Source organism: Hyperoodon ampullatus, assembly GCF_949752795.1.
Source record: "Hyperoodon ampullatus genome assembly, chromosome: 2".
Taxonomy (NCBI): domain Eukaryota; kingdom Metazoa; phylum Chordata; class Mammalia; order Artiodactyla; family Ziphiidae; genus Hyperoodon; species Hyperoodon ampullatus.
In genome coordinates this window covers 172397350-172423954 of record NC_136915.1, presented here as the reverse complement: position 1 = coordinate 172423954, position 26605 = coordinate 172397350, and the positions used below count along the sequence as shown (strand labels likewise).

The 26605-nt window shown below is 37.7% G+C and overlaps 1 protein-coding gene across 7 annotated transcripts in view; it reads left to right on the top strand.

Moving 5' to 3' along the window:
* DCAF6 (DDB1 and CUL4 associated factor 6) overlaps positions 1-26605 on the top strand; it is a gene marked incomplete at its 5' end in the record, with an annotated part of 173424 nt that overhangs the window by 132075 nt on the left and 14744 nt on the right. For 4 of the 7 annotated variants that reach the window (XM_079696816.1, XM_079696819.1, XM_079696817.1 and 1 more), the window contains one exon: positions 2079-2120. The exons of the other annotated variants lie outside the window; for them this stretch is intronic. In XM_079696816.1, coding sequence (XP_079552942.1) covers positions 2079-2120 — 42 coding nt within the window. The remainder of the gene's footprint in view (positions 1-2078; positions 2121-26605) is intronic. 7 annotated transcript variants of the gene reach the window in all.

The window sequence follows — 26605 nt, the reverse complement described above, 5'->3', positions numbered from 1 at the left end:
TTTAAGAAATTTTGCTTCTTCAGAACATGAAAAGAATAATTTACCAGCTTATAAATAGGCATATGAATTTTGAGAATTTCTATTTCCAAAGGGACAAAGAATTTCAAAGTTCTACTGTAAAAATACCATTTGGTTCTTAGAATCTAAGGAAACATTTCACACTTGGATGACATGCCCAACTAAAAGGATGCATGTCTTAAAGGTCATTAAGAAACCCAGTCAAGATTAGTTTGGTTAGACTAGAGATGGTCCCAAAATTGAAAATGGTAAAAGAGTATATACTTAGATCTGTACTTTAATTTGTATGAAGAATTACATAGTGGATCTTGTAATTTTTTTGCCACATATTTAATTTTTTAAATGAAACCTAAAAAGTTTATAGCTAAGCCATTTTCAACATATTTAACAAAAATATCAAAACAGTTCTTTGAAATGCAAAGTTATGATTTTTTAATAAAGATTTGCATTCTTATAATTTGGTTAAATAAATATGACCCAGGTTTTCATTTTTGAGCTGAGAACAAGCATGAGAAGGAAATGTCTTAGAAAATAAAGGCCTTAACAACTAACATAGGTATTTTAAAATGGAATGCTCTGCTCATTAACTATAGCTAGTCTCGGTATAAATATACCTGGGACTGTCTACAGCAGAGGTCAACAGACTTTTTCCTAAAAAGCCAGATAGTAAATATTTTAGGCTTTGTTGACCAAGAGGCAAAATGGAGGCAGTTATGTAGGCACTTCTATAATCATTTAAAAAATGTAACCATTTACAAATGTAAAAACTGTTATTCTTCTATGGGCCGTTAGAATAACAGGCAGCTGGCCAGATTTGCCCCAAGAGCCATAGCTCGCTGATCCCTGCTTTATAGCAAATAAGTCTTATAGAGAGAAACCAAGCTATAGTGCATGGTAAAATGCCTCTATTGACAGATAACCAAAGTTTAAAACAGTGAAATCTATGAACCACGTTTGGTCCCCTTTAACTTTGTCTACAGCAGGAACACAGAACGTTAAATGGAAACTAAATTGAAGAAAGAAATAAATGAAAGTAGTATGTGTTTCTCTTAGTGATTTTATATATTGGATTTAGAAACATAAATAGGTGCCCTTGGAATGAAAGGAAAGTGGTCAGGTTTATTATTCAGATGGTCTTCATGTAAACTGTTTTCACAGCGCCAAATCCATCTTCTAGTAAAGAGAATGATGGCCTGGCTGATAGCTCTTCCTCTTGCCAAACCCAAGAGGTTTTTTGCTCTCTAAAAAAAAGACAAGTATATCTAAGTAAGCTTCCTGAAGAAGTTCTCACATAGTCTTGAATAGTTTTTAGTTAATAGACTCAGTTAAGATACTGTAAAGATTTTATATGTAGAGATTAAAGATATTAACCGTATATTGCCTGTTAGTTACTTTTTTAAAAAAATATTTATTTGCATAGAAATTTGGTTCCATTTACCTACTCTGGACTCTATGGAACATGGCCTTCATTCTTAAAGCCAAAATTCTTTGCATACTGTAAATTTGCTATCATCTATTTAGTCATCATTATAATCACTTTTTCAGTATTTCTAGTGATTCAAGTTTATTCTTTATTAAAATTGCAGAGGAAAAGTAATCATAGAGAAAGAACTGAACTCCTAGGGAGTTAAAAGCTCTGTTGTTCTTTGCTTGCTGGTTATACAGTCTTAAGGTTAGGACAAATGAGTCAGCTCAGGGCTTAATTATTTAGTTCCCAAAGAGCAACTCAGCCCTGGGGAGCTAGTGTGTTCCAGCTGAGGGTATTGATAATATGCATCTGAACCTAACAGGGTTAGGTTCTAATTTTTTTAAAAGATAAAAGGGATTAAGTGCAATGTATTCCTTCTAATCTATCTTCAGTGAGTGTTTCTGTTTCCTTAATTTGCTCATACACATTTAGTTGAAAGACATATTCTCACATAATACCCTAAGTCACAAAGGGAAACAAAAGTATTTTAGATTTAGATGATTAATGGTAAAAGTGGTGGCCTTAATGCTTTAAATATTTGGTTCTTTGAAGTCTTTGTGAGTGACTTTAGTTATTGTGTTCCCTTCACTAGATTTAATATCAGAGGAACAACAATAGGTGATAGAATAATGAGGTAATTCAGAATGTTCCTTCATTATTTTACTTTTTCTTTATGATGAATTTGCCAGGTTCTCTTTTTCCACAGCTAACCACCTTTCCTATTAACAGTTAATGCTTCTTTGAACTTAACTGAACTCTAAGTGCTAAGTATTATAAAGCAGGTTGCTTTTCACAAACTATATTTAGCTGCATGCACTGCATGGGAATAGAATGAAAAGAAATTTCCTGTGTGCAGATATAATTGATGTTCACTTCAAGTGTGTCATATGATAAAGTAACTATAATCTGAAATGATGTATTTTAAATATTAGTTACTTGCTTTGACTATTTTGTTGAAGAATGCAACTTATGTTTTTCTAAAACTTGATTGGAGGTAACAATTAGCAACTTTTTGGTATTATTCAAAAATACTCCTTTTCCTTGAGATCAGTAACAAAAAATGGACTTGAGTCTAATTCTGTGCATAGTTTTAAGATTCTGATTTTTTTAAAGAAAGCAGTTTTCTCATAAATTGGTTAGTAACTTAGTATCACACGTCAAGTGATACATAATTCTCAAACACTTCTGTAATTTGAAGACTAACAAGGGGGTACATTTTTTTTTTTTTTTTTTTCTGTACGCGGGCCTCTCACTGTTGTGGCCTCTCCCGTTGCGGAGCACAGGCTCCGGACGCACAGGCTCAGCGGCCATGGCTCACGGGCCCAGCCGCTCCGCGGCATGTGGGATCCTCCCGGACCAGGGCACGAACCTGTGTCCCCTGCATCGGCAGGCGGACTCTCAACCACTGCGCCACCAGGGAAGCCCAAGGGGGTACATTTTTAAATGTAACTTTAAAGTGAACCTCAGTTCCATTATTCATTTACCCAAAACCTGGGTTACTGACAAAATCGACCTTGTACCTAATTCTAGTGGCACATGTCTGTTATTTATCATATGTTTCTAAAACAAAGTGGAATATAAAACATATAGCAACAATCAGAAATGTAAAATTAGTAGAGTTCCTCATGGGGAATACAGAAATGATGAAATAAACCAAAAATATTGTAGCTACATAGAAATCCATGGTTACGTCCCATTCTCACAAGGATTCTCATATAAACATCTCAAAATTGTTTTTGCTTTTGTGCTGGTGTTTATAGACTTTTTTAACATTAAGGTGTATTTGGAGTAACTTTTTTCAAATTAGTCTGTTGGTAATTAGCACTTTCTAATTAAATTATAGTAGAATGGAATTTGTTTCAGGGCTTTTTGATTTTCTGATTTATACCCTGCATCCTAAGCACACAAAGCCAATTTCTACTTTTACAGTGAAGATTGCAACCTAAAAGTACCATGTCGCTCTAAATGAGTTATAGAAAAGCTAAAACGTTGAAGTGGAAGGCATTCTGTGTTATGGCTGTTGCCAAGAATTGCTCATACTCTCTACATCAGCCATATTTGGAGTGTCTCTGAATACACCTTATGCCTCCATATCTTACTCTGTGCCCTCTAACTGAAATGACTTCCTATTACCATCACCATCATCATCATTTTGGCCACCTCAACTTCCAACATGCATCTTTTTTAAAAAAATATTTATTGATTGATTGATTTTTGGCTGCGTCGTGTCTTAGTTGCTGCACATGGGCTTCTCTCTAGTTGTGGCGCTTGGGCTCCAGAGCATGCGGGCTCAGTAGTTGTGACGTGCAGGCTCTCTAGTTGCGGCATGCAGGCTTAGTTGCCCCGTGGCATGTGGGATCTTGGTTCCCCGACCAGGGATCCAATCTGTGTCCCTGGCATTGGAAGGCGGATTCTTAACCACTGGACCACCAGGGAAGTCCCCTCAACATGCATCTTAAGCTGCTCTTTTTTGAAATGTTTTCTGGCTATACATTGCATAATCCCAAGTAGGATTGAACATATCTTCTGTGTGCCTCTATATGTATCTGTTATGCTACCTGTAACACTTTATTGTGTATATGTGTGTATATGTTTCCCTATGTAAGATGTAAGCACCTTTAAGGCCAGCATACTACATACATGAATACATAAATAAAAGTTGACAAAGAAGACACCTTTTTATCTAAAACTATAGCTAACAAAATTTTTATTCATATTTCCTTAGATAATCTGGCTTATTCTTCCTCTGCTTCCTAAAATTTGAAATAAATGAAAAGCTATGAATTACTTTTTTAGGAGTCTGACAACATTCCCACACATTTGTTGACTTGCTAGAAAGGCTCAGAACTAAGAGTCACATGAAATCATGGCTATAGTTTATTATGACAAGGGAAAAACACATCAGATGGAATCTGGAAGAATCCAAGCATAAGCTTCCAACGTTCTCCCACCCAGTGTGGTCCATACAATGTACTCATTCTTCCAGCGATAAAATGCAGTTAACACTTGTGTAGTGTTTCTGCCCAGAGAAGCCTGCTTAATTAAGACTCGAAATCCAGCAGTTTTATTGGGGCTGATCATATAGGCACCCTCTGCACCCAACCACAACCCCCTAAATTCCAGACCCTGAAGGAAAGTAGGTGTTCACCATGAATCACATTATTTGTACAGACCGTCTAGGCAAGCAGGTACATCAGGGTTCAGTGTCTCAGACAGGCAGAACAATGGAGGAAACATTACATAAAGGTCAAGTTCTCTTTAGAGGTAGCAGCATCAGGCCTGCTATCCTTTATTTTTATTTACTAACACATTTTGAGGCAAAGAATACAATCTGCCCCCCCACCACCACCACCACCCAGACACAGAAGGACTAGAAACAGCAAGATTCTCTAGCAACTCATCCACCTCTCTTATTTCGGATACTTGTAAAAGGTATGTGTTGAAATGACTGAAATTCCAATCCAGAGACCTTGTTGGTGACAGTAGATGACTTAGTAACACTAACATGGCTTTTACTATAAACAAGTGCTTTAAAGAACTTAAAAGTATTATTTTTATTTATTTGTTTGTTTGTTTGTTCATTTATTTATTTATTTTGCGGGACACGGGCCTCTCACTGTTGTGGCCTCTCCTGTTGCGGAGCACAGGCTCCGGACGCGCAGGCTCAGCGGCCATGGCTCATGGGCCCAGCCGCTCCGCGGCATGTGGGATCTTCCCAGACCGGGGCACGAACCCGTATCCCCTGCATCAGCAGGCGGATTCTCAACCGCTGTGCCACCAGGGAAGCCCAAAAGTATTATTTTTAGAAACACAAATAACATATCTTTTCTAAATTTCTATTCATAGATTCATTTGGCCAACAAACTGCTTTTTATTGACAATTTAAAGGTAAATTTGAGCTTAACTCGGAATAATCACAAACTTTAAATTTAAATGAGATTTAAACTCTAAACTCTAAATGAGGTTCTCTTTCTAAAAACCACTAAGTTAATATGAGAAAAATGTATATATAGTATAAATTAAGAGAATTGAACTACGTATACTGGTATCTAGAGTTCAAATGAGCATATTCAGTGAGGCATAAGTAAGTAGAGTTTAACTTACTCTTTTGTTTTAATATCTTTTGCCTAGGGAGTGTTTCTTTGACACATACCATAGCAACTTGGTTCTCATCCCAAAGTCTTATAGCTGTTCTGAAAATAGAGAAAATATTTATTACAGAAACTCTCCTGTTGCAGGGGGCAGGGGAAGAGGTAGGGATTGAGAATAGCATCCGTATGCTTATAAAAACCTAATATTTTGATCTTTGAATGGAAAAAGTCAATCTCAAGTTTTGTAAATAAATGCAAACTCAACTTATTTTTATTTATTTATTTATTTATTTATTTGCTGCGTTGGGTCTTTGTTGCTGCGCATGGGCTTTTCTGTAGTTGCGGACAGTGGGGGCCGCTCTTCTTTGCGGTGTGCGGGCTTCTCACTGCAGTGGCTTCTCTTTGTTGCGGAGCATGGACTCTAGGCACGCGGACTTCAGTAGCTGTGGCACGCAGGCTCAGTAGCTGTGGCTCGTGGGCTCTAGAGCGCAGGCTCAGTCAGTAGCTGTGGCGCATGAGATTTGTTGTTCCCGGACCAGGGCTTGATCCCGTGTCCCTTGCGTTGGCAGGCAGATTCTTAACCACTGTGCCACCAGGGAAGTCTGCAAACTCAACTTATTTTAAGATGGAAAGATTTAATCTTTGATTAAGCCATCTTTTTCTACCCTAATATTTTGTTCTTTTACAAGCTATTTTAATAATATCAATAGTATTGATTAATTTTACCACTCTAGCTATATGTTTTGTTGTTGTTGTTGTTTGGCCACACCACCTGGCATGGGGGACCTTAGTTCCTTGACCAGGGATGGAACACATGCCCCCTGCACTGGAGGCACAGAGTCCTAAGCACTGGACTGCCAGGGAATTTCCAGCTCTAGCTATATATAAATATGTTTTATGAAAGGATTTTTTTACCATGTTGAAAACAATAGGCAAAGTAATTCACTTTATATTTTTAGTGCTATTTAAGAATGTCTTTTTGTAGTTCGGCCTAGTTGTTTTTTTAACTACTAAATGTGCCAGTTTAATATCTTTTTTAAAAAATAAGGCTTATAGACTCTTTCTGATTGATGTAACTTTCTAATTTGAGCTTGGAGACATCTTAAGAAATTTTGCTGACCATTTTAGAAACAGAATTTTCTAGAATATGAAGTATTAAAAATAAAATGTAAAGACTCAGGGAAGAGAAAAGGATCAAAATGTAAAGTCAAGAATCTAGGTTTTATTTTCTTAGGTCAAATGTACTTCCTTCAGATTCACTGTCTTTTTTTCCCATCTATTAAATGTTATTTTCAAAATAAAATAATAGCTAATACTTTGAGATGTTTTTACTTTGAAATTCCTGGATAATCAGTTTTGTATTGATTAGTTAATTAAATAAACTATATGAACCACACACTGTGGTGGATGCTGGTGATATAAGGATAATGAAGACACATCCTCTCTGAGCTGTCGGTTCAGTGAGATACACAGACACACATAAATAATTACAACACAGTAATTGCAGTGATAGAGCCTTGCATAGGCAATGGGATTATTAAGGGCCTAATCTGAGGAAAGGGAGAATTGTATTTTTATAATTCTTGGTTTGTGACACACTGTCATTGTTGATTCATGGTTGGCTCATTTTCTTTATTATTTATTAATGTAATAAATACCCATGAACCCACCACCCAACCCAAGAACTAGAAAACTGCTAGTACCTTAGATCTACCTATACTCCTCCCCATTCTGTCCCCCTGCCCACTATACCAGTGGTAATCATTCTTCTGAATGTTATGTGTATCATGCCTTGCTTTAAAAAACAAAGAATTACCAGACAATTACCAGACATAAATGCAAAAACAATGTATTACTTAATTTATTTTACCCACTTTTGAACTTTATAAGAAAGGATATCTCACTATAAATGGGACTTGCTATCTTTTTTTCCAGTCAACAATATGTTACTAAGATTGATCCATACTGTTATGTATAGCTGTTGCTCAATCAGCTTTACTGCTGTATTATAAGTTATTGTATGACTATACCATAATTTATCCTTTTTCCTGTTAATAGGCATTTAGGTTGTTTCCAGTGTTGACCTGAAACAAATAGATTGCTAGATATTTCTCTAGCAAAGATGCGTTTATTTGGGATCAGTCAGAGAATTGCAGTTTGGAGTCTGCAACCATGATGAGCTACACCCAGGTGTCTCCCCCTCCCCCACCCCACCCCCACAAGGGAAGGATAATGCTTTCATAGAGAGGAAAAGGAAGGTGAGAGGGCTATGGTAAATAAAGAGTATGGCTTTTCATTGGCTGAGTCTTTTTCAGGAAAGAAGAGATGTTTTCCTTCTTCCTATTGGGCTCTGCTGTGGTCGCAGGACATGAAATCTCCCCCTTCCAAACTCCCAACTGTATGTAATTCAAATTTCTGTGTTTTAATTTTTAACATTTCCCCCTTTTGATCAAGACCTTTCTCTGAAAGCATTGCTGATCAAGAGTCACGTTTTCTAGTTTAGCTTTTTGTCCTTCAGTATCATGAAGGACTTTTGCTGGGTGTAGCATCTCACATTGCAGGGAAAGTGCACAGATTAGAAACCTATTAAGGTCACATTTGAGTAACAAGGAAGGAGGGGTAGGAGGGAAAACTCTAAGGTACTTTATGTCTAAAGTCCATATGTTATCAATATCATAGACATTGGAGATCACCTGAAGCATTATGTCATCATCAAAGGTTTAGCAGCAAACTTCCAACAAGCCTTTTCTGGATATCTGGGGAAAACTGTTTCATCAGATGTCATCTGCGTCAATTCTAGGAAATCTTTTCTTTCAGGTCACCAGATTATGTGCAGGTCCAGTCAGGGTTTGGTGCTTTCTTTAGGTGTCTCATGTGAATCTAAGAGTCTGTTCCTTGGGAGTTTGGCAGCACAAGGGTTGGTTAGCAGTACTCGATAGGGGCCTTTCCAACAAGGTTGAAGAGAGTTCATCTGGAAATGTCTTTTTTAAAAGACAAAATTTCCAGATTGCAAGGTGTGATGCTTCAAGTTATTGTCTCCCAAGGGCGCACTGTGAAAAGATTGTTCTGTCAAAACTTTTTTTTTTTTTTTGGCTGCACTACGTGGCTTGCAGGCTCTTAGTTCCCTGACCAGGGATCAAACCTGGTCCCCCTCCAGTGGAAGAATGGAGTCCTAACCACTGGACCACCAGGGAGTTCCCAAAACATTATTTTTAATAGAAGCAATTAGGCTTTTGCAATATTAGAGTATCTCTCCTTTTATCAGTTTTAGGTCAAAAGAAGCAGAAGCCAAGTGCATTGGGTTTATGCTAAGGGTTTATGAGTTCCAAAAGGGGTGGACCTGAAATTTAGAAGGACCAGCCGCAGTGCTTTTGGCCAAGGTATTTGGAGGGCCTTTACAAATTTTGCCAGTTGAATCTTAATACCAGTAGTGTGTTCGACTAAACCAGAGGATTGAGGGTGGTAAGAACAGTAATAGTGTTGTAAAACTAGCCAAACAGCATAGACATTTTGAAGCACCTGGGCAATCACTGTGAAGTTAAGGAGAATTTCCCCAGGTAGGGATAATCTTTTCCAAAAGAAATTTATCCGCAGAAGAGGCAGTAGCCTGTCTGCAAGGGAAGGCTTTGGTCTAGTGTGAAAACATACAGACCATAACTAAAACATATTTATATCCATTAGATGGAGTAAATAGTGTGAAATCCATTTGCTGGATCTCTAATGGTCCATTAGGCAGTTTAAAATGTCTGGGAACAGTATGAACAGGCTTCCCTGGATTGTACTTTGGAAAAGTGGGACAAGTGAGATAGGCACCTTTTGCAGCCTTATTAATGTTTCCCCATCAATACTGATTCATGAAGGCTAACATTTTTTTAGTAGATTAATGGTTTAATGCATGTACAGTGGTGAGAAGTGAGAATTTTAGACTCCAGGGTAAAACTGGGTTCTTACTTGGTCCAAACCAGAGCTTTCTCTTTCTTATCACACCAACAGTTGTTGAATTTCCAATCTTGTTTTCCCTTTTCTGAGGCCAATTTTTAGGATTCTCTAGCCAGTTTTTCTAAATTATCATTTGGGGAAATATCCCTTTGGACTATGACAGTGGTTTGGCTACTGTTGGTTCCTTTAAGGTCAGCCTCCCTTTCAGAAATATCGGCAAGGGAATTTCCCTTAGCTTCCAGAGAGTCAAGTTTAGAATGCCCCAGAATCTTAATAATAGCTGAAAGTGGGAGGTAAGAGTATTGCATTCATAATTTCTGAACATAGGGGCCATTTAAAAATTTTATGTCCACCGGAAGTAAGGAAGCCACATTACTTCCATAACATTCCAAAATCATGAGCTACTCCAAAAGCATATCTACTATTAGTATTGAGTTGGCTAAAAAGTTTCTTTTGGTTTTAAGTAAAAATAAAAGACATTTTTCATTTCCACCAAGAATTTTATTGAACAACGTATTCACTAACCGAATGAACTTTTTTGGTCTACTCAAATATAATATTGGCAGTTTTATCCTTGGCTAAAGTACAAACCTGTGTAAGGGTGTATAATTCAGCCTGTTCGGTCAAAGTAGCCATAGAAAAAGATGCTGCCTCAACAACACTAAAAGGAATTGGAATAACATATCCAGCACAGTATTCGCCATTGTCACCTTTTAAAGAACCGTCAGTGAGCCATGAGAAGTCGGCATGATTACCTGATGGAATTTCCTGTAGATCCTCACGAGGAGTCGGGAGTTAGTTCATCAGCATTAAGCTGTCATGAGGGACTTTGAAAATGATGGAGGGGAGAAGAGTAGCCAGGATAAGTTATTACAACGTAGAAGAATGCTGTGAGGGGCAGCTAACAGAAGGATTTAACAGGAGGTGAGGTCGCTGGCAGAGAAACGTTGAGTGTGATGAGAATTCAGGAGAGCTTCTACTGCATGAGGTACAAAAATGGTTAAAGCGGATCCCATAATGATTTTCTCAGTGGCCTTAACCAAAAGGGCAGTGGCCTTAATAGCTCTAAGGCAAGGGGAGTATCCCTGTGCCACAGGGTCCAGTTACTGGCTGTAATACCCTATGGGGCGATGTTTTTGGGTCAGCACCCCAAGGGCATTCCCTTTCTTTTCATATACAAAAAGAAAAAGGGGGATGTGGTAATTGGGATGTCCAAAGACAGGTGGGTTCATCAGACTCTCCTTTAAGGCCTTTAAAGTCTATGTTGTCTCCTTCTTCCCATAAAATTGGGCCGGGGTTGTTATTGTTAAGGAAAACATAGAAACTTGGCCATAAGAGAGAAATTTGGAATCCAGTTTCGTCAATGACCAACCAAACCAAGAAAACCTCACAGTTGGCACTAAGTTTTGAGTTTGGGGAAACTTAGGACATCATGAAGTCTGTCAAGGTCTAGGTTTAGCCCTCATTCTGATATCAGATGCCCTAAATATTGAATCTGGCTTTGGGCAAACTGCAATTTTTCTTTGGCAACTTTAAGCCTTTAAAGCTAAAAGCTTTAGCAAGTGAATACTGTCTTCCTTTGAGGAGGCTTGAGAAGGAGAGCAAAGAAGCAAACCAGCCACATATTGCAAAGTAGAACCTCTAGGGAACTTTTCTGTTTTGTTTTGTTTTTTATATTTTTATTGGAGTATAGTTGATTTACAATGTTGTGTTAGTTTCAGGTGTACAGTAGAGTGAATCAGTTATATCTACTCTTTTTTTTTTTTTAATTCTTTTCCCAGATAGGCCATTCAGAGTATTGAGTAGAGTTCCCTATACTATACAGCAGGTCCTTATTAGTTATCTATTTTATATATAGTAGTGTGTATATGTCAGTCGCAGTCTCCCAATTTATCCCTCCCCACCCTTGTCCTCTGGTAACCATAAGTTTGTTTTCTACATCCGTGACTCTACTTCTGTTTTGTAAATAAGTTTCTAGGGAACTTTATATCAGCCTTCAGAATTTGTCATAAATAAGAACTCTTAGTTAAACGCTGAGGCATTACTGTCCAGGTGAAAATTTTTTGTTCCTAAGTGAAGGCAAAAAGGTATTAGCTGGCTTCATTACCTGGAATACTAAAGAATGCACTGCATAAATCAATTACAGTAAAAAAAAAAAAATTGCTTCCGGCAGGAATGGCTGTTAGTAACGTATGAGTGTTAGGAACAACAGTGTCAAGGGATGACAGTGTTATTTACTGCTCAGAGGTCCTGGACAGACCTTCACCCTCGGCCCTTACGTTTTTCTCACCAGAAAAATGGGAGAGTTATAGGGGCTAGTATAAAGGGTAATGAGATCTTGAGCCTTGTAATCTTCTATTATGGGTTTTATGCCTTGAAGGGCTTCTATACTTATAGGATATTGATTAATTCTGGGAAGAGTTTTGAGGGGCTTATTTGAATTTTGATGGGAGGTGCACTGTGAATTTTGCCAACATCGGTTTGCCCATAAGGAAGGTGTTAGTTGATTCAATAGGGACAAATGGTCAGTGTTTCCAAGACTCTGCTCTAGTTCTGTTAGAAACTAAACAAATAAAAGATGTCGAAGGATCATTTAATTCACCTGGTGGGTTACTTTGATGACTACTATCAATTTCTAGAATTATTTCTCCCCTTTGGGAGAAATAAATTCCAGCATGATACTTCTCTAAGAAGTCTTAGTTTAATAAATGGGTAGGAGTAGAGGGATAGAGGAACTAAGGAGAATAGGGCCTGTATCTCTCAAACACCTAAACAAGAAGGAATAGATTCAGAGATAAGAACCCCCTTGAGGTTCATTAGAGATCCCCACTATTTGAATTGTTTATTACTCCGAGGCAGGGGCTATTTTATAGTAGTGGGTTGAGCACTGAGTGTGGCTTTGGTGTCAGGCCTGGAAGAGATTCCCCAATCTGGAGAAATGTTTCTCCAAGCCAATTAAGAGGGAGGATCGGGAAAAGCCAATATTCCTCGGAGCTCCCATCTTTGAGAATTGAGAGGACATTGGAAAGGCTGATTAGAGGGCTGAAGGTGCTTAAAGCACTTAGTTTGTAACAATCTCTTTTCCAGTGTCAGGATGCAACATTAGAAACAGAAGGTAGAATGGTAGTTGCTAGAGGTTGGGATAAGGGAGAATAGGAGAATTGTTCAATGGACACAGAGATTCAGTTTTGAACAAAAAATTACATTCCAATCACAGTGTATACATGTTCAGCAAAAAAACATCTTTGGCAAAAGGTTATACACTGTTAAAATGTCCTTATATAAGCTGCCTCTTTTGTTTGTACGCTGTTTGGGATTCTGATTTAATTTTCTAAGAAATAAACTAACAGCATATCTGTTTTCATTAAACAGTAAATATTTGTTGAATGAGTGAGTAAATCAATTCTTTAAGCAGTGGGATGCTATAGAAATTATTCCAACTTGGGAGAAACATGACTAGATTTATGTCTTAGATCATTTTGGCAGCTTCATAGATGGCTGATTGGAAGGGAGTAAAACTGAAAACAGCAAGACGACGTAAGAGGCTATTGCAGTAGGCCAGGTGAGAGATGATGAGGGGTCCAATCTAAGGTGATAGCAGTGGGAAATGAGAAGAGTGGGCAGATGTATGTATGTATGTATGTAATCATATATTTATTTAAGGGACGGTTTGTTTAATGCCTGTCTTTCTCCATATTCTCTAAATGTTTTCGTTCACTGTAATATATTCAATGCCTAATTGTCTCCAGTTATAATAGTGGATTCATCTATTTCTCCTTGCAGTTCTATCAGTTTTTGTCTCACGTATTTTGACCCTCTGTAGTTAGACATGCACATTAAGGATTGTTATGTCTTCATGAAGAGTTGATTCCTTTATCATTATGTAATCCTCTTTTTTACCCCTGATAATTTTGCCTACTTTGAAGTCTACTCTCTCTGAAAAAATTATAGTTAACCTCTGCTTTGTTTTGACTAGTGTTAGAATGGTATATATATTTTTTCATTCATTTACTTTTACTCTATGGGCGTCTATATTTAAAGTGAGTTTTTTTGTGGACAACAGATAGTTGGGTCTTATTGTTGGATCCACTCTGGCAATCTCTGTCTTTTGATTAGTATATTTAGAACATTGACATTCAAAGTGATTATTGATATAGTTGGACTAATGTCTACCATATTCACAGGTGTTTTCTATTTCTTGCCCTTGTTGTTTGTTCCTATTTTGGTCTTCCACTCTTTTTTTGCCTTTTGTGTGTTTTTTTTTTTAACATCTTTATTGGAGTATAACTGCTTTACAGTGGTGTGTTAGTTTCTGCTTTATAACAAAGTGAATCAGTTACACATATACATATATCCCCATATCTCCTCCCTCTTACGTCTCCTTCCCACTGTCCCTATCCCACCCCTCTAGGTGGTCACAAAGCACTGAGCTCATCTCCCTGTGCTATGCGGCTGCTTCCCACTAGCTATCTGTTTTACATTTGGTAGTGTATATATGTCCATGCCTCTCTCTCACTTCTTCTCAGCTTACCCTTCCCCCTCCCCATGTCCTCAAGTCCATTCTCTACGTCTGCATCTTTATTCCTGTCCTGCGCCTAGGTTCTTCATAACGATCTTTTTTTTTTTAGCTTCCATATATATGTGTTAGCATACAGTATTTGTTTTTCTCTTTCTGACTTACTTCACTCTGTGTGACAGACTCTAGATCCATCGACTACACTACAAATAACTGAATTTCGTTTCTTTTTATGGCTGAATAAATATGTGCCACATCTTCTTTATCCATTCATCTGTTGGTGGACACTTAGGTTGCTTCCATGTCCTGGCTATTGTAAATAGAGCTGCAATGAACACTGTGGTACATGACTCTTTCTGAATTATGCTTTTCTCATGGTGTATGCCCAGTAGTGGGATTCCTGGGTCATATGGTAGTTCTAGTTTTAGTTTTTTAAGGAACCTCCATACTGTTCTCCATAGTGGCTGTATCAATGTACATTCCCACGAACAGTGCAAGAGCGTTCCTTTTCTCCACACCCTCTCCAGCATTTATTGTTTGGAGATTTTTTGATGATGGCCATTCTGACTGGTGTGAGGTAATATCTCAATGTAGTGTTGATTTGCATTTCTCTAATGATTAGTGATGTTGAGCATTCTTTCATGTGTTTGTTGGCAATCTGTATATCTTTGGAGAAATGTCTATTTAGGTCTTCTGCCCATTTTTGGATTGCGTTTTTTGTGTTTTTGATATTGAGCTGCATGAGTTGCTTGTAAATTTTGGAGATTAATCCTTTGTCAGTTGCTTCCCTTGCAAATACTTTCTCCCATTCTGAGGGTTGTCTTTTCATCTTGTTTATGGTTTTCTTTGCTGTGCAAAAGCTTTTAAGTTTCATTAGGTCCCATTTGTTTATTTTTGTTTATATTTCCATTTCTCTAGGAGGTGGGTCAAAAAGGATCTTGAGGTGATTTATGTCATAGAGTGTTCTGCCTGTGTTTTCATCTAAGAGTTTTATAGTGTCTGGCCTTACATTTAGGTCTTTAATCCATTTTGAGTTTATTTTTGTGTATGGTGTTAGGGAGTGTTCTAATTTCATTCTTTTACATGTAGCTGTCCAGTTTTCCCAGCACCACTTATTGAAGAGGCTGTCTTTTCTCCATTGTATATTCTTGCCTCCTTTATCAAAATTAAGGTGACCGTATGTGAGTGGGTTTCTCTCTGGGCTTTCTGTCCTGCTCCATTGAGCTATCTTTCTGTTTTTGTGCCAGTACCATACTGTCTTGATTACTGTAGCTTTGTAGTACACTCTGAAGTCAGGGAGCCTGATTCCTCCGGCTGCATTTTTCTTTCTCAGGATTGCTTAGGCTATTCGGGGTCTTTTGTGTTTCCATACAACTTGTGAAATTTTTTGTTCTAGTTCTGTGAAAAATGCCACTGGTAGTTTGATAGGGATTGCACTGAATCTGTAGACTGCTTTGGGTAGTATAGTCATTTTCACAAGGTTGATTCTTCCAATCCAAGAACATGGTATATCTCTCCATCTGTTTGTATCATCCTTAATTTCTTGCATCAGTGTCTTATAGTTTTCTGCATACAGGTCTTTTGTCTCTTTAGGTAGGTTTACTCCTAGGTATTTTATTCTTTATGTTGCAGTGGTAAATGGGAATGTTTCCTTAATTTCTCTTCCAGATTTTTCATCATTAGTGTCTAGGAATGCAAGAGATTTCTGTGCATTAATTTTGTATCCTGCTACTTTACCAAATTCATTGATTAGCTCTAGTAGTTTTCTGGTAGCATCTTTAGGATTCTGTATGTATAGTATCATGTCATCTGCAAACAGTGACAGCTTTACTTCTTTTCTGATTTGGATTCCTTTTATTTCTTTTTCTTCTCTGATTGCTGTGGCTAAAACTTCCAAAACTATCTTGAATAATAGTGGTGAGAGTGGGCAGCCTTGTCTTGTTCCTGATCTTAGTGGAAATGGTTTCAGTCTTTCACCATTGAGAACAGTGTTGGCTGTGGGTTTGTCATATATGTCCTTCATTATGTTGAGATAAGTTACCTCTGTGCCTACTTTCTGGGAGGTTTTTATCATGTATGGGTGTTGAATTTTGTTGAAAGCTTTTTCTGCATGTATAGAGATGATTATATGGTTTTTATTCTTCAATTTGTTAATATGGTGTATCACATTGCTTGATTTGCATATATTGAAGAATCCTTGCATTCCTGGGATAAACCCCACATGATCATAGTGTACGATCCTTTTAATGTGCTGTTGGATTCTGTTTGCTAGTACTTTGTTGAGGATTTTTGCATCTATGTTCATCAGTGATATTGGCCTGTGGTTTTCTTTCTTTGTGACATCTTTGTCTGGTTTTGGTATCAGGGTGATGGTGGCCTTGTAGAATGAGTATAGGAGTGTTCCTCCCTCTGCTCTATTTTGGAAGAGTTTGAGAAGGATAGGTGTTAGCTCTTCTCTAAATGTTTGATAGAATTTGCCTGTGAAGCCATCTGGTCCTGGGCTTTTGTTTGTTGGAAGATTTTTAATCACAGTCTCAATTTCAGTGCTTGTGATTGGTCTGTTCATGTTTTCTATTTCTTCCTGGTTCAGTCTCGGAAGGTTGTGCTTTTCTAAGAATTTGTCCATTTCTTCCAGGTTGTCCATTTATTGGCATAGAGTTGCTTGTAGTAATCTCTCATGCTCCTTTGTATTTCTGCAGTGTCAATTGTTATTTCTCCTTTTTCATTTCTAATTCTATTGATTTGAGTCTTCTCCCTTTTTTTCTTGATGAGTCTGGCTAATGGTTTATCAATTTTGTTTATCTTCTCAAAGAACCAGCTTTTAGTTTTATTGATCTTTGCTATTGTTTCCTTCATTTCTTTTTCATTTATTTCTGATCTGATCTTTATGATTTCTCTCCTTCTGCTAACTTTGGGGGTTTTTTGCTCTTCTTTCTCTGATTGCTTTAGGTGTAAGTTTAGGTTGTCTCTTTGAGATGTTTCTTAAAGTAAGATTATGTTGCTATAAACTTCCCTCTTAGAACTGCTTTTGCTGCATCCCATAGGTTTTGGGTCATCGTTTTTTCATTGTCATTTGTTTCTAGGTATTTTTTGGTTTCCTTTTTGATTTCTTCAGTGATCTCTTGGTTATTAAGTAGTGTATTGTTTAGCTTCCATCTGTTTGTATTTTTTACAGATTTTTTCCTGTAATTGATATCTAGTCTCATAGCGTTGTGGTCAGAAAAGATACTTCATACGATTTCAGTTTTCTTAAATTTATCAAGGCTTGATTTGTGACCCAAGGTATGATCTATCCTGGAGAATGTTCCATGGCTACTTGAGAAGAAAGTGTATTCTGTTGTTTTTTGATGGAATGTCCTATAAATATCAATTAAGTCCATCTTGTTTAATGTATCATTTAAAGCTTGTGTTTCCTTGTTTATTTTCATTTTGGATGATCTGTCCATTGGTGAAAGTGGGGTGTTAAAGTCCCCTACTATGATTTTGTTACTGTCGATTTCCCCTTTTATGGCTGTTAGCATTTGCCTTATGTACTGACGTGCTCCTATGTTGGGTGCGTAAATATTTACAATTGTTATATCTTCTTCTTGGATCGATCCCTTGATCATTATGTAGTGTCCTTCTTTGTCTCTTGTACTAGTTTTTATTTTAAAATCTATTTTGTCTGACATGAGAATTGCTACTTCAGCTTTCTTTTGATTTCCATTTGCATGGAATATCTTTTTCCATCCCTCACTTTCGGTCTGTATGTGTCCCTAGGTCTGAAGTGGGTCTCTTGTAGACAGCATATATACAGGTCTTGATTTTGTATTCATTCAGCCAGTCTGTGTCTTTTGGTTGGAGCATTTAATCCATTTACATTTAAGGTAATTATCGATATGTATGTTCCTATTACCATTTTCTTAATTGTTTTGGGTTTGTTATTGTAGGTCTTTTCCTTCTCTTATGTTTCCTGCCTAGAGAAGGTCCTTTAGCATTTGTTGTAAAGCTTGTTTGGTGGTGCTGAATTCTCTTAGCTTTTGCTTGTCTGTAAAGCTTTTAATTCCTCTATCAAATCTGAATGAGATCCTTGCTGGGTAGAGTAATCTTGGTTGTAGGTTTTTCTCTTTCATCACTTTAAATATGTCGTGCCACTCCCTTCTGGCTTGCAGAGTTTCTGCTGAAAGATCAGCTGTTAACCTTATGGGGATTCCCTTATATGTTCTTTGTTGTTTTTCCCTTGCTGCTTTTTATATTTTTTCTTTGTATTTATTTATTTATTTATTTTGTGGTACGCGGGCCTCTCTCTGTTGTGGCCTCTCCCGTTGCGGAGCACAGGCTCCAGGCGCGAAGGCTCAGCGGCCATGGCTCACGGGCCCAGCCTCCCCGCAGCACGTGGGATACTCCCAGACCGGGGCACGAACCCATGTCCCCTGCATCGACAGGCGGACTCTCAACCACTGCGCCACCAGGGAAGCCCTATATTTAATTTTTGATTGTTTGATTAATATGTGTCTTGTCATGTTTCTCCTTGGATTTATCCTGTATGGGACTCTCTGCACTTCCTGGACTTGATTAACAGTTTCCTTTCCCATATTAGGGAAGTTTTCAACTATAATCTCTTCAAGTATTTTCTGAGTCCCTTTCTTTTTCCCTTCTCCTTCTGGGACCCCTGTAGTTCGAATGTTGGTGCGTTTAATGTTGTCGCATAGGTCTCTGAGACTGTCCTCAATTCTTTGCATTCTTTTTTCTTTATTCTGCTCTGCAGTAGTTATTTCCACTATTTTATCTTCCAGGTCACTTATCCGTTCTTCTGCCTCAGTTATTCTGCTATTGATTCCTTCTAGAGAATTTTTAATTTCACTTATTGTGTTGTTCATCATTGTCTGTTTGTCCTTTAGTTCGTCTAGGTCCTTGTTAAACATTTCTTGTATTTTCTCCATTCTGTTTCCAAGATTTTGGATCATCTTTACTGGCATTACTCTGAATTCTTTTTTAGGTAGACTGCCTATTTCCTCTTCATTTGTTTGCTCTGGTGGGATTTTACCTTCCTCCTTCATCTGCTGTGTGTTTCTCTGTCTTCTCATTTTGCTTAACTTACTGTGTTTGGTGTCTCCTTTTCGCAGGCTGTAGGTTCATAGTTCCTGTTGTTTTTGGTGTCTGCCCCCAGTGGCTAAGGTTGTTTCAGTGGGTTGTGTAGCCTTCCTGGTGGAAGGGACTAGCGCCTTTTGTCTGGTGGATGAGGCTGGATCTTGTCTTTCTGGTGGGCAGGTCTGTGTCCAGTCGTGTGTTTTGTGGTGTCTGTGACCTTATTATGATTTTAGGCGGCCTCTCTGCTAACGTGTGGGGTTGTATTCCTGTCTTGCTAGTTGTTTGGCATAGGGTGTCCAGCACTGTAGCTTGCTGGTCGTTGAGTGGAGCTGGGTCTTAGCATTGCGATGGGGATCTCTGGGAGAGCTTTCGCCGTTTGATATTACACGGAGCTCGGAGGCCTCAGGTGGACCAATGTCCTGAACTCAGTTCTCCCGCCTCAGAGGCACAGGCCTGACACCCAGCCGGAGCACCAAGACCCTTTCAGCCACATGGCTCAGAAGAAAAGGGAGAAAAAAGGAAAGAAAGAACAATATAAAATAAAATAACATTATTAAAATAAAATATAATTATTAAAAATAAAAACATATTAAAAAGTAAGAAAAAAAAGAAAGAAGAGAGCAACCAAGCCAAAAACCAAATCCACCAATGATAACAAGCTCTAAAAGCTATGCTAAAAACAAAAAAAAAACGGATAGACCCCAGGACAAATGGTAAAAGCAAAGCTACGCAGACAAAATCACACACAGAAGCATACACAAACACACTCAGAAAAAGAGAAAAAGGAAAAAAATATATTTATCGTTGCTCCCAAAGTCCACCACCTCAATTTTGGGATGATTCGTTGCCTATTCAGCTATTCCAGAGATGCAGGGTACATCAAGTTGATTGTGGAGATTTTAATCTGCTGCTCCTGAGGCCGCTGGGAGAGGTTTCCCTTTCTCTTCTTTTTTCGCACAGCTCCCGGAGTTCAGCTTTGGATTGGCCCCGCCTCTCTTTAGAGGTTGCCTGAGCGTGTCTGTTCTTAGCTCAGACAGGATAGGGTTAAAGTAGCAGCTGATTAGGGGGCTCGGGCCGGGGGGAGGGAGGGGTACGGAATGCGGGGCGAGCCCAGGGCTGCAGAGGCTGGTGTGACGTTGCAACAGCCTGAGGTGCGCTGTGTGTTTTCCCGGGGAAGTTGGCCCTGGATCACGGGACCCTGGCAGTGGGGGGCTACACAGGCTCCCGGGAGTGGAGGTGTGGATAGTGACCTGTGCTCGCACACAGGCTTTTTAGCGTCTCATACCCATCCCTGGTGTCCACACTAATAGCTGAGGCTTGTGCCCATCTCTGGAGCTCATTTAGGTGGTGCTCTGAATCCCCTCTCCTCACACACCCCGAAACAATGGTCTCTTGCCTCTTAGGCAGTTCCAGACTTTTCCCCGGACTCCCTCCCGGCTAGCTGTGGCGCACTAACCCCCTGCAGGCTGTGTTCACACTGCCAACCCCAGTCCTCTCCCTGCGATCCACTGAAGCCCGAGCCTCAGCTCCCAGCCCCCGCCCGCCCCGGCGGGTGAGCAGACAAGCCTCTTGGGCTGGTGAGTGCCGGTCGGCACCGATCCTCTGTGCGGGAATCTCTCCGCTTTGCCCTCCGCTCCTCTGTTGCTGTGCTCTCCTCCGCGGCTCCGAAGCTTCCCCCTCCGCCACCCGCAGTCTCCGCCCGCGAAAGGGCTTCCTAGTGTGTGGAAAGCTTTCCTCCTTCACAGCTCCCTCCCACTGGTGCAGGTCCCGTCCCTATTCTTTTGTCTCTGTTTTTTCTTTTTTTCTTTTGCCCTACCCAGGTACGTGGGGAGTTTCTTGCCTTTGGGGAGGTCTGAGGTCTTCTACCAGCGTTCAGTAGGTGTTCTGTGGAGTTGTTCCACATGTAGATGTATTTCTGATGTATTTGTGGGGAGGAAGGTGATCTCCATGTCTTAATCTTCCGCCATCTCGAAGGTCACCTTTTGTGGTTTTAATTCAGCATTTTTTTTTTTTTTTTTTTTTTTTTTTTTTTTTTTTGCGGTAGGCGGGCCTCTCACTGTTGTGGCCTCTCCCCTTGCGGAGCACAGGCTCCGGAGCACAGGCTCAGTGGCCATGGCTCACGGGCCCAGCCGCTCCGCGGCATGTGGGATCTTCCCAGACCGGGGCACGAACCCGTGTCCCCTGCATCGGCAGGCGGACTCTCAACCACTGCGCCACCAGGGAAGCCCTTAATTCAGCATTTTATATGATTCCATTTTCTCTCCTTTCTTAGAATAGCATTTGTACTTATTTTTTTACTTCTTTTAGTGGTTGCCCTAGAGTTTGCAATATAAATTTACAGCTAATTCAAATAACACTATACCGCTTCATAGGTAGTGTGAGTACCTTATAATAACAAAATCCTAGTTCCTTCTTTCTGTGCCTTGTATCATTGCTGTAATTCATTTCACTTTAATGTAAGCATACATAAGCATATATATATATATATATATATATGCGATAGATAATGGAATGTTTGTTGCTATTATTATTTTGAACAAAGTGTTATTTGTTAGAATAAGAAAAGTAAAAGTTTTTATTTTACCTTCACTCATTCCTTCTTTGATGCCCTTCTGTTGTTTATGTCAGTTTATGTTTCTGACCTTTATTATTTCCTTCACTCTAAAGCACTTCTCTTGCAAGGCAAGTCTACTGGCAACAAATTTCTTCAGTTTTTGTTTGAGAAAGACTTTATTCTCATTCACTTTAGAAGGATAATTTTCCAGTGTACAGAATTCTAGGTTGGTGGTTTTGTTTTTTTTCTCTCAACACTTTAATTATTTCACTCTATTCTCTTTTTGTTTCATGGTTTCTGAGGAGAAGTAGGATGTGATTCTTATCTTTATTCCTTTATATGTATGATTTTTTTTTCATCAGACTTCTTTCAGGATTTTTTCTTTATCTTTGATTTTCATATTTTGAAAGTGATATGCCAAAATATAGTTCTTTTTTGGTATTTATCCTACAAGGTGTTCTCTGAGCTTCCTGGATCTGTGGTTCAGTGTCTCACATTAATTTGGGGAAATTCTCAGTCATTATTGTTTCGAATATTTCTTCTGTTCCTTTCTTCTCACTGTGATATTCCCATTATGCCTATGTTACACTTTTTGTATTGATAGTTATCCCACAGTGCTTGGATATTCTGTTTGTTTTTTTCAGTCTTTGCTCTCTTTGCTTTTTGGTTTTAAAGGATTCTGTTGATATAGACTTTAGCTCAAAGATTCTTTTCTCAGCCATGTCCAGTCTACTAATAAGCCCGTCAAAGGTAGTCTTTGTTTCTGTTCCAGTGTTTTTGATCTCTTGCATTTCTTTTTGTTTCTTTCTTAGGATTTTCATCTCTCTTCTTACATTGCCCATCTATTCTTGCATGCTGTCTACTTTATCAGTTAGAGAGCCCTTAGCATATTAATCATAGTTGTTTTATATATTTTTTAATTCTTTTAAAGGGGAATGAGAGCCCTGAAGACAAATCCCCCAGTTGCTGGGGGAGGAGGCTTTATAAGCTGGCTGGTGTTGAGAGAGGTCAGGAAGCTTTCAGAGCTGTTGCAGTAGTCTGGGGGACTGGGGAGGTCTGAGGATGCTAATGGCAGGAAGGATTTTTTTTTTTTTTTTTTTGGCCACGTGGTGTAGCATGTGGGATCTCAGTTCCCTGACCAGGGATCAGACCCGCGCCCCCTGCATGGGAAGTGCAGAGTCTTAACCACTGGACCGCCAGGAAAGTCCCAAATCATAGTTGTTTTAAATTCCTGGCCTGTCGCAAGAGGGAGGAGATGTGAGGATATATGTATATGTATAGCTGATTCACTTTGTTATAAAGCAGAAACTAACACACCATTGTAAAGCAATTATACTCCAATAAAGATGTTAAAAAAAATTAAAATTAAAAAAATAAACTCCTGGTCTGAGAATTCCAACATCTCTGCCATATCTGGTTCTGATGCTGTCTCTTCAGATTGTGTTTTTTGCCTTTTGTTATGCCTTGTAATTTGTTTTTTCCATAGCTGTATATGATGTACTAGGTAATAGGAACTGCGGTACATAGGCCTTTAGTGATGTGGTGATGTGGGGGGAGGGGATGCATTCTAGAGTTCTGTGATGCCTGGTGTCCTCCCCTCTCTTTGGGATCCAAGAAGAGTTGTTGATTTTTCAGTCCATTCAGCTTTTACTTATTAGCTGTGAAGTGGGAACCTTCAAGCTCCTTGCATGTGGAAGCAGATTAAACAATCTTTATACTCCTGAGATAAATCTAACTTGGTCATGGTAGATTATCTTTTGGACATGTTGGATTTAGTTTGCTAATATTTTGTGAGGACTTTTGCATCTATATTCTGACTGAATTTCCTTTCTTATAGTCTCATGACCCTTTTTTTTTGGTAAAAAGTTACAGTAGCCTCAGAGAATGAGTAGAAGAATATTTCCTCTTTTCCTTTTCTCTGGCAGAGTTTGTATAAGATTGGAATGATCTTTTCTTTGAAAATTTAGTAGACCCTACTTATAAAACTATCTGGAACTGGTATTTTCTTTGGGGTATGGTTTTTAAGTATTATTTTGATTCTTTAATAATTACAGGACTATTTCAACTCTCTCTTCTTTAGTCAGTTTTAGGTGATATTTTTCAATTTGTCGATTCATCTAACTTTTCAAATTTATTATAGTATTTTTATTGTCTTTTTAATTCCTGCTGTGTCTTTAGTTATAGGCACCTTTTTATTCATAACATTATTTCTTTGAACCCCCTTAATTTTTTCTCCATTATCCTGGTCAGGGAACTAAGATCTGGCAAGCCATGTGGCACAGCCAAAAAAAAAAAAAGAAAAAGAAAAAGAAACAACTTTGGGCTTTGTTGATTTCTCTCATATTTGTTAACCCCTTTGTTTTATATTTGTACTTTTCTTCTCTCTTTATTATTTCCTTCCTTGTATATTATTTGAGATTCTTTTGTGGTTCTTTTTCTAACTTCTTTAGTTGTATACATTCAGCTTTTTTTCATTAACATTTAATTTGTGGTCAGAGAACATGGTTGGTTTAGATGCATACTTTGAAATTTGTAGAAAGTGGCTTTGTGGCCTTGTACATGATAAATTTGTAAATGTTCCATGTGTGCTTGAAAAGCATATGACTTTAATTTTTAATGTAGAATTTTATATGTGACCATTCGATTAAGACTTAATTATGCTGTTCATGTTATCCATATTTTTTGCTAGCTTGATTTATAAAATAGTGAGAGAGATATATTGAAATCATTAAAATGGTTTATGTATGTAATTCTCCTTGTAGTTCTGTCATTTTCTTTTTTAATGCAGTTTGAGGCTTTTTATCGTGTGCATATATGTTAAATTGTTATATCTTCCTGGTAAACTGAACTTATATGTAGTAATCCTCTCTACCTTTAATGCTACTTTTTATCTTAGTCTGTTTTGTCTGATATTACTGTAGCTATGCCACCTTTCATTTGATTAGTATTTGCACAATATCCTTTTCCCTGAAAGCTTTCCTTGTCGTAATACTTTAGGTATGCCTGAGACAATCTCATTTTTCTCCATTGGTGAATTTAGTCTCTTTATTATTATCATGGCTACTTTTGGACTTGTTTCCAACTTTTTACTTCTAATTATCCTGTTTTACCTATTTTTTTTTAACTTTCCTGTCTTTTTTAGGATTAAGATTTTTATCTTTTTGCTGTTGTCGTTTTGCTTTTTTCATTTTTTTTCCTCCATTGGGTTGGAATGTGTACTCTTTATTGTTTACTTCTGAAATTTTCCATGCTTACTGAACTTTATAATGTCTTTTATGAATTTTAAATTGCATGCCAAGTTAACATAAGCTATCATATGTATATAAAAGAATTAATAACTAATATTCTCAAAAACAACTTTGCAAATAGTAGGCTTTTAATAAATAGTTATTTGCTGATTGGTGTTCTTCATATGTATGTAACATTTTAATTTTAATTTGATTAAATTTTCAAAGTAATAAATTACAAATTTATTATTTTCAACATCTTATATTATTTTGGTGTTTCTTATGAAATATCCTCTAGGAAAGTGGTTTCAGTGTGTTAATTTTCTTTTTTTTGGCCACACAGCCAGAGGGATATTAGTTCCCTGACCAGGGATTGAACCCAGGCCCTTGGAAGTGAAAGTGAGGAGTCCTAACCAGTGGACTGCCAGGGAATTCCCCTCAATGTATTCATTCTAAGTTTATTCATCTCTTTTAGAACTGTTTGCTGTGTTGGACATTACCTGACTATATATAGTATAGCATTTACTGTCACTTTTTATCATCTAATTTGAAATGTGTGTACTTGAAGCTTTTTTTTCTGTTTTAGATAATTTTCATACAGCGAGATAGTGGTAGGTGCCCTAATCTTTTATCTAAACTGTACATTACAAACTGCATAGCTTGAGCTCTATTTTTCAAAATTATTCTTTATCAGGATTGTTAAGCCAAACAAACATTAAGCAGTAAATTAGACCATATTCTACAACAAACTTTTAAGTGAAATGAACACTTATGATTTGGTAGCATCAATTCTTAATTACTATCATCTCATTCCTCATTCAACTTTAATTTTGCCCACATACCTTGTTTTAAATGATTTGAGCTTTTGTCTAATTCTTAATTTGTCATATAGTTTCTTTTTCCATTTATAGCTCCCAAGGCCTTCAGTTTATCAGCAGGATTATTTCTATTTCCTCTACTACCTGATACTCTTTTTTTAAAAATTTATTTTATAGAAGTATAGTTGATTTACAATGTTGTGTTAGTTTCTAGATACTCTTTCTTAGCAAGAGTTTTTTCTTTATTGGTTTCTTGTTAATCACATATTTTTAACTGACTGAGTGTCCTTTTCTCTTCCACTTTAGAAAAAAGAGAGTTTCAATCATATTAATTGTGTTTCTTTTGAGAACATTTGAACTCTCAGCCCTTCCCATTTATCACTTCCCAATCAGAAAGAGATAATCAGAGTAAACTAAACATGTCAGCTTTCTGTGTGGTAGTTTCTAACGATATCTAACTTAAAATTTCAGACCCTTTTTTTTTTAACATATATATAGCATAGGATAAAGTTTTTTAAACACTTTTTAAATATTCCTATAGAATTTATGATACCATTTTATGAAAAAGAAAATACCTTTTATTATAAGACTACAGAATTGTTATGTAATTGTTTTAGAAAGTGTTATTAACAATTTAGTGTCTGGTTTTCTAGACTCTTTCTACGTATATATATAAATTTTTCCCCTATGAATTATTTTTTAACCTATGTTGTAGATTCAGTAGGATAATGCTGACATTTTTCATGTTCTTGCTTATGGATCTTTCTTATTATTTTTAATGGTGGCATAAGTATTCCAATGTATGGATGTACCATATTTATTTAACCTATCCTTTCTGTGTATAAGACATTAAGATTATTTCCATTGTTTCTCAAAGTACTCAGTGAATATATGTGTGTGTGTG